The following is a 12,500-nucleotide window of genomic DNA, read 5'->3' on the forward strand; positions in this document are numbered from 1 at the left end:
GCAGCTTAAATACAACACGTTACACGATCAGGACTTTTTCCTGATGATAGTATATATATATATATATATATATATATATATATATATATATACATATATATATATATATATATTACATTATATATATATATATTACATATATATACATATATATTACATATATATATACATATATATATTATATATATATATATATATTACATATATATATATACATATACATATATGTGTATATATATATATACATATTATACATATATATACATATATACATATATACATATACACATATACACATATACATTATATAAATATATATATATATATATATATATATATACTATTACTTGAATCAATTTGCATTTCGCTTCTCGTCATCAAAACGGCAGCCCTTGCGATCAGCAAAAGATTTGAGGCCAATGTATGAATCATATATTCATACTCTTAGATTGGCCGTTATAATGGCTTACAAGAAGAAGGTGAGGAGCACACGTGTAACTATGACTCAGCTTCTACAACATGTAGACTTTAACTTTGTAGTTTCTAACAAATACAAAAGGATATTTCCCGAAGTTTTATCAGGCAAAAGAGAACAGTACAACTTATGAATTCTTCCGTACAGTGTGCAATATTTTCATTTACTATGTCACCCGCCAGGCTATTCTATTCATCCCCAGTATGTATGTATTCATGCATGTATGTATGCATGTATGTATCTATGTATATATATATATATATATATATATATATATATATATATATATATATATATATATGTATATATGTGCGTATTTGTGTATGGTCGTGCGTACGTATGTATAATGTATGTATGCATGTATGTGTGTATATGTGAATATGTGCAGTGTGTGTATGTACGTATCTATGTATATGTGTATGTGTGTGTATGTATGTACTTACGTGCGTATGAATGTGTGTACGCACGTATGTATGCATGTAACGTCTATTCGGTGAAAGACAGGTGATCTTGCGCTGGGCCCTCAAGGCTGACTAAATCAACCATCCTTTCTATGCCCAGAGCTTTACCCTTCATTGCATGCTGTCCTTCACTTAATATTGAATTATCTATGTGAAGAAGTAGGCCATATCGACCAGACGATGCCACATCATGACCTACCCTCACTCACGTCTCAGTCTTCACTGAACTATTTCTACAACCGATGTAGAATTACATCTACATTCTACAATATGAATGTTGATTACATGAGAATAACACCATATGAATATATCTGTGTGTATGTATGCATGTATCTATGTATGTATAAATGTATGTATGTTTGCATACATACAATATGAATGTTGATTACATGAGAGTAACATCATATATATGCATCTGTGTGTATGTATGCATGTATCTATGTATGTATAAATGTATGTGTGTTTGCATGTGTGCATATTTTTGTATTGTATGTATTCACGTATGTCTGTATGCATTTGTCTGTGTATGTATACATCTATGTGTGAATGTATGTATATATGTATTTCATGTATTTATTCTTGTATACTGTATATACATATGTATTTTTCTGTTTTACCACTTCTGGAGTATTTTCTATATCTTAATCTACAAAGTATATTAATTTGTTGGGTCAATTGTAGAATTTCCACCCTTCACACTGATTAATTATAGAATCTTCACCTCAGGTTCACTCTATTGTAGAACCCCCCCCCCCACATACTGATCAACTGTGGACTTCCCACCTTAACTAACATAGGCTACGTCTGGTCTGGCCTGGTCTTGTCTGGTTTGGTTTGGTTTGTTTAGGTTAGGATAGGTCAGGTTAGGTTATGTATCACGAACCACAATCAACTGTAGAATGTTCGGTTAGGTTAAGTTAGGTTAGGTTAGGTTAACTTAGGTTAGATTAAGTTAGATTAGGTTAGGTTAGGTCAGGTCAGGTTAGATTAAGTTAGTTTGTATATCATAAGCCATAATAAAATATAGAATGCCCATCCTAGCAAAACTCAATTGTACAATCGCCTTGTGAGTGTGTGTCTGAGGGGGATTCTACAATTGTTCTAATCTGTTTGATATATTCAAATATTAATATTCTACTCTTCCTAGTTAGGTCCTAGATTAACTGGCATTCGACCAAAACTAAGGTACTGCTATCCTCTTCAAAATTCATAAAGTATATTAACCTACACTAAGTACATGATAAAAGGATATATCAACTTGAAATAGTTTCATACTTGGAGCTTTTTTACATAAGACGAAACGTAATAGTACTACAACCGTTTGGCTAACCATACAAAAAAAAAGAGATCTGTAGATGCAGTCGAAGGATCAATTACAACCACATAAATTAGTATTTTCACTTTTACAGAAGCCAGAATCAGTGGTCAAACAAGTTGCCGCATCAAAATTGATAGCAATAACCAACAACTAAAGATCAAATGTAATCCACCGGGCTCGTATCCAGGACACGGCAACAAAGAGGAAGCGCGCTGGCGAGTGCACTTGACCGTGAACAGATGTCCCCGACCCCCAAAACCAAAGTTCTTTTGTTATGCACCGCCTGAACCCTGAACAACAAGAAAACTTACGATTGAAAATAGAATCATCAACAATGTTACAAGGTACCACCGATGTTAATCAGTGTTCCTTTCTTTACAGGTTCTCACCTTAAATACGTGGACATTAAGAGCGACGATTTGTCTTTGCTGGACGGCATTTTCTGCTACGCTCTCAATATCTACGATTACACAAAACCCACGCTAGTCCCTACCGATTGCTCAAACAAATTACCTACCCTCTGTTGTGCTTATGCATAAAACCTTGTCAAACCATCCCCACCATATCAAGATTATATATATATATATATATATATATATATATACATATATTATATATATATATATATATATATATGTGTTACAAAAATAATCACAATAACGCGTGACGAAAAGATATTGCAGAAACCACAGGGAAATTAAAGCCGGAATACTGAACGGTTTCGTCTATTACAACATCCTCAGAGTACTCTGAGGATGTCGTAATAGACGAAAACGTTCAGTATTCCGACTTTAATTTCCCTGTGGTTTCTGCAATATATATATATATATGTGTGTGTGTGTGTGTGTGTGTGTGTGTGTGTGTGTGTGTGTGTGTGTGTGTGTGTGTGTGTGTGTGTGTGTGTGTGTGTGTGTGTGTGTGTGTGTGTGTGTGTGTGTGTGTGTGTGTGTAGGTAGGTAGATAGATACATATGTATAGATATATGTACAAGCACTTGTCTGAAAGTTTACTTCTATATTCTGGCTGCTAACTGGTGTCAGCCCTCTTAAGGAAAGTACATGTTAGACGAAGTAGTTGGGGAATTGTATACTCCTATGTTACCTGAAAGCATTGTACATGGTACTCGGATATCCTACGTGACAGGCTAGTTGACCTGGATCAGTGGTCATGTATGGGGTCAGGAGGAAGATAATAACTAACATGGCGACTCACCGCCAAATATTAATCACTGTTCGGAGACCATGGAGATGCTGAAATCAGGACATTCGTCAAAGAGGACGGATTGTATCTTCGTACTGAAACCATAACAAGATTTGAACACTAGTTTGTCTTTTTCCCTGTCAATCTGGTGGTTATGATGATTAACATGATGCAAAACACCTGAGCTTTCTTTTGCTTATTTAATGATTGCTTGTGTTCGACTAATCTAGCTTTTATGTATTAATCAGATATTAATGATAACTACGTACAACCACTTCGAAACCTTAGTATTATTGCACACTTTTAGGCCCTTCAATAAAGCCCTAATATCTGTTATGAAAAATGCTATACTTCAGGCTTGGAGTCTACCAAAGGTTCCCCGATTTTGTCCTCGAATGTAATAAACAACATCTGTCCTTAACTGCGACCGACGGAATTTCTCGTTTTTTCAACTGAAAAAAGGAGGGGAAATGCATTTCATAGTAAATCTTCAAAAGGGGTTGCCTATACTTCAGACCCGCCCAGTAAATGCATTTTTTCTTATATCCACGCTTAGTCATATATTCATTAAATAATAAATATTGAATTTACATAGCCAGCACGTTAGAATGTGGGCAATTTTGAAAAGCATGGTCATGAAGTAAATAAGCTTGTTCCTCATATAAAGGCATTGTCATATCATGTATATATACATATATATATATATATATATATATATATGTGTGTGTGTGTGTGTGTGTGTATATATATACTAGCCAAATTACCCGCGTGCTGCTGCGGGCAAATGATGATCATTTTAATTTTGATAGAATTTGTGGAGAAAAGTTACACGTATCAATCTAACTCGATGGAAAAGGTAACACAAATAAAATATTAAGAATGTAAGAGAAAAAATAAATTTGACGAGGGAGACGCCCTTTGGAATTGAAATATATTCGGCCGTAAGAGAAGAATTGAACCAAGTTTTCATTATCTTTGAACTCGTGTATTTTTTTTTTTTTTTTTTTTTTTTTAAGGCTATCGACCCATAATGGGGTCTTAAGCCTGGTGTGAAGTTGTTCAGTCTCTACGTATTTCCGTTCTTTTGTGTGTGATGAGCTTGTGTATATTACTGCCGGCGAAAAAGTAAAGTAGAAATAACCAATATTTAAATATTTGGTAAAATTATACAATCATTTTACATTTACATGCTTTCCCCTTACAAAGGCTATCATAGTTTGTGGCAACATTAATTTCACAAATATAATATTTATGAACACATACAATGGTTTGTTTAATCATAGCAATTTTTGTCACGAAATGCTAATCGTGTTAAGGGGACACTACAGTAGTGGCGTATTATCACACCATACCCCTTTAACCCTTAACCCTAGCCAAAATAATATTTTGGGGAAATTAAATATAGTTATCCAAGTACCTGGAGTGATAGGGTATCACAATATATATGGTTATGGAGGTCTATCTCCAAAACCCTAGTAGGAGTTCGTGAACAAATAGACAGACAAAAGCTACTACTTTATTATTTATATACACATATATATACATATATATATATATATATATATATATAATAATAATAATAATAATAATAATAATATATACATATACATACTAAATTACCACAGGGGAAACAAAACTGAAGACAGTGAGTATTTTCGTTTATTACACCTTAAACAAAGTAATAAAGATAAAAGTGGTGTGGCTAGATATGCAAATGGAGCAAGGACTAAAGTGACAAAAAGTGGGAATATGTACTTAGGAAAGGGAGGTGAATTGGTGCATTGACTTTACCTCTCTCACGTTTTCTCACTAAAACTAGGTTCTGGCAGATAATTCTTAACAATTAATTCAGACAAATATTTAACCAATTGGAAGTGCCCATAATTCATATTTACATTTGTTTGTTACTGTCCTCAAGTTTTTCTTCTGTGGTAAATCTGCATATGCTTTTTCACGGTAAGGTGAAGGCTCTGCATATACACATATGAACACAATGACTCACAGGGTAAGTAAGAATCCAATAATTCTCCCCCACACACTACCCACAAAGACAATTACATTAATCAATTTTCAGAGCAAAATACCAGGATCAAAATGGTGTGGGTAATTGGAATCTTACGAAGATCGTTTCGAATTACAGCGAAAAACTTTTAGAGGACGAATTCAGGTACATCATCGAAGGTTTTTTTCAACTTAGATATCCCTAAGGTCTCCAATTTTAATTAAAAAATGTCAAAGAACTAAACAAGAAGGATATAAATAATGATGGTTGAAATAAATGTACCAATTTTGTCACAGTGACAAATTCCAAGCTCATTTAAGACCTCAATTTTTTTCTTCTTTTATCGAGTCTAAGAAGAGAGTTTAAGTTAAAGATAGGAGAAACGGTAAAGCCAAGATGCAACAACCCTAGTATTGTCTATAAAATATCGTGCAATTATTGCCCTGCCTCATACTATGGAGAGTCTGGACGTGGGCTTTAGAAAAGGTTGACCGAACATAAAAATGATGTAAGGCCCCACAGAACGTTCAACTCCTTTGTGGCTTGTGGTGATAAACACTGCCACCTTCCGGAATGGGACACTGATGCTACACTAAATAAAAGTTTCACCAGAGGAATAAATAAAAACACTGCAGCGGCTTTCACCAATGTCAATAATAGCACCAATCAAAGGGAAGTTTCGTTTGTGTAGCGGAAGCCGCAAACTCGCCTACAGTTAACGAAGATGGTACGCACAGTACACTTATGTACCGTTGCAAGGCAGGGAAATGTTCCAGGCGTCCTGACGGGCGTCTTACTTGTACATATAATGCCCTTGTAAATGTACTGTTGTGAGCTTTGTAGCTAAGACCGGGGTCGAAATATCAAAACATTATATTCTCCCATCACTCCTTGTTTTCTTCCACCACCTTTAGTTTCTATGTTTATATGCTCTACAATACACATTAGAGTATTATCATCACTTTGCGTTCTAAGGTATATTTTATGCAACGAATTCCTGTTATTCCCAGAGAATGACCACAGCCATTGTATCGACTTCAATACCCCAAAACTCTTTCATTAGCTATATCAATCAAGATATCTCAAGAAAGGTCCACAGCTAATGCAGTCCGTCTTGCAACTCCCTGTAAGTAAAACATCTGAAAGTTTACATCTTATCCAAGAAATCAATAAAAAGAAAATTACCCATTTTTTCATCTGAGGATTTAATGCAAAAATTCTTCCAGGAAAACACCGAGTAACTCAATTAGTTATATATATTAGTTTAATTACAGTAATCTCGCAAGTCTGCAAGATCTTTAAGAAATGACATAAAAGGGTTCATTACATTCGTTTCCTGGGAACGCGTCAGAGAAGAAGTTGTTGTTGTTGTTGTTGTTGTTGTTGTTGTTGTTGTTGTTGTTGTTGTTGTTGTTTGTTTTTTGTTTTTTGTTTTTGTTCACGTTGTTGTTGTTTTGTTGCTTTGTTGTTTTGTTGTTTGTTATTGTTGTTTTTATTGTTGTCGTCGTTGTTGTTGTTGTTGTTGTTTTTGTTGTTGTTGTTGTTGTTGTTGTTGTTTTTGTCGTCGTCGTCGTCGTCGTCGTCGTCGTCGGTCGGTCGTCGTCGTCCCCTAGACTGTCTGTCCTGAGCAGGTCTCCCCAATGGAATGGTTTGCCGAAACTGTATCTCACAAATCGCTTTATGCTTGTAGACAGTCTCGCGCCATATGTGAATGACTCTTGCGTGTACATGATTGTGTATGATATGCAGTAAATTCCATTATGTGTTGTATGGTATGGGGTGAAGTGTTACATCCTGGGCAGCTGTTCACAATGCGGTCATCCACCCTCTTCTGGTAGCTTAGAAGTGCTGGGTGGTGGCCGCACCGCAGTCTGGCCAGGTGGACTCTGTCCTTTTTCGTGGGAGAGAGGATTCAGAAGGGTGGATTATCAGGGGGTCTGGCATGCAGCAGTGTGTTAAAGTCTTTCAGTGTGTTAATGGAGCGGTGAGTGATATGATTATGAATATGTTTCCGGAGGCTGGTATTTGGTGGTTGTGGAGAGAAGAGAGAGAGAGAGAGTATCTGTGCGAGATAAAGAGAGAGAGAGTTGTTTTAATGTTTCTTGAGAGAGAGAGAGAGAGAGAGAGAGAGAGAGAGAGAGAGTGATGTGTTTGTGGTGGCTGCGAGCAGAGTGTTTGTATGCCTCTCATGTTGAGGTGGTCCTTGACTTTGAGAGAGAGAGAGAGAGAGAGAGAGAGAGAGAGAGAGAGAGAGAGATTGTTTTAGAGAGAGAGAGAGAGAGAGAGAGAGAGAGAGAGAGAGAGAGAGAGCCCATGCAGGACTCGCATAATCATCACTGAGAGTATGCATTGAGAAAGAGAGAGTTTTGTTTTGAAAGAGTTGTTCCAGTGATTGACTTAAGTGCGTTAAGTCTAGGTGTGCATTTGTTTTTTATGTTTGTGATGTGTTGTTGTTGTTGTTGTTGTTGGTGGTGGTGGTGGTGGGTGTTGGTGTTGTTGTTGTTGGTGGTGGTGGTGTTGGTGGTGGAGAGAGGGAAAGAGAGAGAGCTCAGACAGTCTCGCGCCATATGAACATGAGAGAGAGAAAGAGAGAGAGATGATAACGTAAATTATCAGAGAGAAGAGAGAGAGAGATCAAGAGAGAGAGAAAAATTAGCCCTCCAGAGAGCTGATCTGTCAATGTTCATAAAAGAAAAAGATACAGAAAAATACAAAAACAACATAAACGTGTACGATATATACGAGTATACACTGCGTCACAAGAAATAAGACAAGCAAATTTGATAACGTTTTTGACAAATTATAGCGCAACGAAATACTAAGATTTCAATACAAAAAATGTATAAAGTATTTAAAGCGTGACAGAAGGTTCGGGTGGCTATGACAAATAGACAGAAATGCGGGGGGAGGGAGAGGTGCAGGGGTGGGCGAGTTGGATATCGCTTTTGGAGAGAGAGAGAGAGAGAGAGAGAGAGAGAGAGAGAGAGAGAGAGAGAGAGAGAGAGAGAGAGAGAGAGAGAGAGAGAGAGAGAGAGAGAGAGAGAGAGAGAGAGAGAGAGAGAGAGAGAGAGAGAGAGAGAATGACATATTCTGTACCTACAAGGAATGATCGCATGCCAGACGGTTGAGATGGAGCTCCATTCGAGTACGATGGGAGGGGAGGGAGGGAACTACAGTGCCTAGAGCAAAATAAAATAAAAATAAAAATAAAAATAAACAAAAAAGGGTCGGAAAATGCGAAACACGGCCTTGAAGCAAGAAGGAGAGGGCGATCGAAGCCAGATTTATGTGAAACGAAATCCCTGGGGCCTCGGAAACTCTCAAGTTATTGTGACCCTCGCCATCCGATGGCACTGGCCCGAGCGGCACTCCTGGCAGTGCCACCTTGGAAAGCCTGACTTTCTCTTCATTCGACAATATTCTCTCTATGCATGGTGTCGACTGTACAGAAAATATAGAGCAGTTTTGCCCAGCAGTCTTGTTCTCACATGATTTAAATTCAAATTCAAGGCTTCAGACATATACTGAACAGCATTGCATAATGTGTGGCGTTGCATCTTTCGTTTTATTTTATGCACGAGTGTCACAAAAAAAGACGCGCACATGTGACCGTGAGTTAGTTCTTAGGAATGTAATCAAATGTGTGTATAAAAATATGTTCACCAATACTACATCTAATGTTTTGCACACAAACAAATTCATACATTCTAAAAAAAATATTCACCATTAACATAGCCCTGTTCTTTGTCAAATCGAACGTAAATAATCAAATACTTTCAAAATAAGATACAACATTAACTGAATGCTGAACGCTAAGTCGTCAGTCGTGACGTCACATTTCTACTCGTCCGCGCTGATTGAAAACAAGAACAGATGGTCGTCGGACTTGTTTTGTGCCACTTTACACAAACAAAAATATAGTAATTATGAAGGGAGTGTGAACTTTATCTATGAGTGAGTGAATGAATGCATTAACCTGCGCATATATGTATGTATGTATGCATGTGTGCATGTATGCATGTGTGCATGTATACATGTATATATATAATTATATATATATATATAATATAAAATGTATATATATATATATATATATATATATATATATATATATATATATATATGTAGTAATTAGCTTACTGTTAGGTCATTTTTCTTCAGAGATAAATAAAAGTTGTCAGATAAAAAAAATACTAATTTTGTAATCTAAACAACTCTGAGTGGATCAAAACATTTGCTCGTAACTGTACATAATATGGCATTCACCGTGCACACATATCAAAAGTAAGCAACCATACTGTACTTGATTTTTTTTCTATGTCCATGTACATGAGAACACGTTATTCTGTTAAGCACATTGGTTGTTGAAACAAAACAATCTCTTCAGTCTTGTTTATTCGTAAAGATTACAATAGCAGGATATGGTGACAGGTGCGATTTTCAAACGCATTTTCCCCCTTGCAATGTTCTACTTACTATGCAGATGATTTCAACGCCAACAAAGCACATGACACACCAATATACCCAATACATTTACGTTCGAATCCCCTAAAGAACAAAATAACTGAGATATAATCAAGAGCGTAAAGTAATGAGATCACCAGTTACAGTTTCATGAACCAGTTCAAAAGTTATCAAAACAAAAAATATATTCACCAACTCTGGTTTTTGCAAAGATCTTCCTTTTAGGGACTTCCAAATCCTTGAGTAGTCTGTGCGCTCCAAGGGGTCCGTTTTGATTTACTTCTGCCAAATTAATCTCATTTCACATCTATGTGCTATTTCTTATAAGAGTATAGTAAAAGAAGCTGTATAGTACGATGAATATCACTTTTTAGGGTTATAACAGTGATTACCCACCCCATGCCACCTCGGCGTAGCAACATGGGGAGAGAGCGCTGTTGCCACGTGTCATAGAATTGATTCAAGTCGTTGTTATAATCCCAAAAAAAGGATAATCATTGTACAATATAACTTCCTTTTCTATATAGAGTACATAAGATTATTTCAAACAGCACATAGATGGGAAGTACGAGAGAAAGAGAGGCATGTATTAAGGTTGATTTGGCAGAATGACCAATAGTATTTCACGACGTATGTCACACCCTAAACGGACTTCTTGAGGCACGTAGACTGTACACTAACCCTATTACGATCTTAACATAGATCGCACAGACTACACACTAATCCTATTACGATGTTTACCATGTATAACACATGTCTACCTTCTTTGGCTTCATTCTAGATATCATCTAAATGCCATTGTTATGTGTTCCCCGCATGCGGTATGGCGATTCACTTTCAAATAACTTGAAATTAAAATATAAAGATTTCTTTTACTATGCTTATGCTCTCAAAGCTAATGATATGGAAGGGATGTCTGCCGAACTTAAAAAAGACGGAGTAATATTTAGAGGCTACCTATTCACGCCCTTGCTTCAGAGCAAAAAATAATGTAAACTAGTGTAATTACAGTATTCATTAAGGTTAAGAAATGATTTTCCGATTAATCTTTTTACTCTGGAATTCTAGAATAGAAAAAATCAACATCAGAAAAGCTGAAAGTGAACTTGACAACATTTATGTCAACTACTGTGCATTAGTTATTTTGCAATGCTGGGGTTATGAAAATATGCAACTTGTAAATTATATTCAATGTTTAACTTTTTACATACTAGTCACTTCGATAAACAATTCGATGGGGCATGCAAAGTAACAGGATAATGAAACTCAGGACAACTGAAACGCCTTGCATTAAAAACTAGTCAGGCTTCAGTCTCGACCTAGTGTAACTTTAGGTATACTTATCTACTTTTTCATTAACACTTCGTCAGTTTACTCACTACAAACTCTAGACAGATTTTTTTTTTTTTTTTTTTTTGCATGGCAGTACCCTAACCACACTTGGTGAAAACCCGTAATAATCCTTAAATTTCACTCATTTTTGTCAGCCATCCCATTCACAAGTACAAGTGAACTTGGCCGAAGTTTTAGCTTGTTCCGTATTTTCATACGCAACCAAAGCATTCTGACGACATAAAACATGGGAGCTTACGCAGCTGGCTGACGAGAACAAAGCGTGTTGAACCCAAGACTACAACAACAATCTGGACGCGAAAACTAACCATTTTTGTACCGTTCATAAGTCGCGGACCTGACATGACCGCAAACAAATTGTCCCAATGAATTACTTACTTGCCAGCGGTGCATCGGGGAACACGTACAAGGCATGCGACCTCCAGCGAAAAGTCGCGACAACAACAGAACCAAAACACAGCTATGTTCTTCTTATTCGTTCATCAATTCTATAAAACCTGGTCGATCACAGTGAAGCTTTCGTTCAGACTGAGCTAATTTTTTATTTTTGTCCAGATATTCACTTTGTACAAACGATGCCTCTACTATCAAATTTTTCATCTAGCTAACAAGTCAGCACAATACACTGTAGGTAATGTAAGCCTTCGCACGGTCACTCTTGCTCTCGTGCAGATTACATTCCTTTGCCTTCCTTCTTGTGATGGGACGATAACGATATTTTTAACGACTCCGATACGAGTCCCGATAATGATTTCAATACAAGCCCGATTCCGATACTTGCAATGATTACAATTCTTGGTTGATTCCAGGCCTTGCAGTTAGTTTGGGAAACGAATACTTTACGAACAAAGTACACTTATTAATCACTCATCGAAATCGGAAGTTTAGAGCAGGATCAGTACTTGTATAGGAATCGTTCAAGAAATGTATATCGTCTGATCGTTACTTTCTATGTACGCAGGGGACAACACTGCAGATCTCTTTCCGTGTGCCTTTTTGTTTACCTACATAATCATTTTTTTCCTGCAGGGGACAACATTTCTCTCTCCTTGTGCATTACATTACTATCTTTTTTTTAAGAAAAAAAATGTTCTGATATTTGGCATACGGCCAAGCAGTTCCGTGTGAATGACAAGCATGAAATCACTTCGTCATAATCATCACATAATATAATTTGTTAATGAGCTCAGATGAGAGGGAGGAAAGGGAGGCGGATAGGACTGGAAT

At 36.5% G+C, this 12,500-nt stretch overlaps 2 protein-coding genes across 2 annotated transcripts in view; one reads left to right on the forward strand and one right to left on the reverse strand.

Moving 5' to 3' along the window:
- The window catches only part of LOC143019474 (uncharacterized), an 18,820-nt gene extending 16,018 nt beyond the window's left edge, over positions 1 to 2,802 (forward strand). The window contains exon 5 of the mRNA XM_076175112.1: positions 2,636 to 2,802. Within this exon, the coding sequence (XP_076031227.1) occupies positions 2,636 to 2,793 (158 nt within the window). The 3' untranslated portion in view covers positions 2,794 to 2,802. The remainder of the gene's footprint in view (positions 1 to 2,635) is intronic.
- Positions 1 to 12,500, reverse strand: part of LOC143019422 (uncharacterized) — a 298,664-nt gene that overhangs the window by 253,785 nt on the left and 32,379 nt on the right. The window lies entirely within an intron of this gene.

The sequence above is a fragment of the Oratosquilla oratoria genome, chromosome 37, assembly GCF_046742065.1.
Source record: "Oratosquilla oratoria isolate Oo_2021 chromosome 37, ASM4674206v1, whole genome shotgun sequence".
Lineage (NCBI taxonomy): Eukaryota > Metazoa > Arthropoda > Malacostraca > Stomatopoda > Squillidae > Oratosquilla > Oratosquilla oratoria.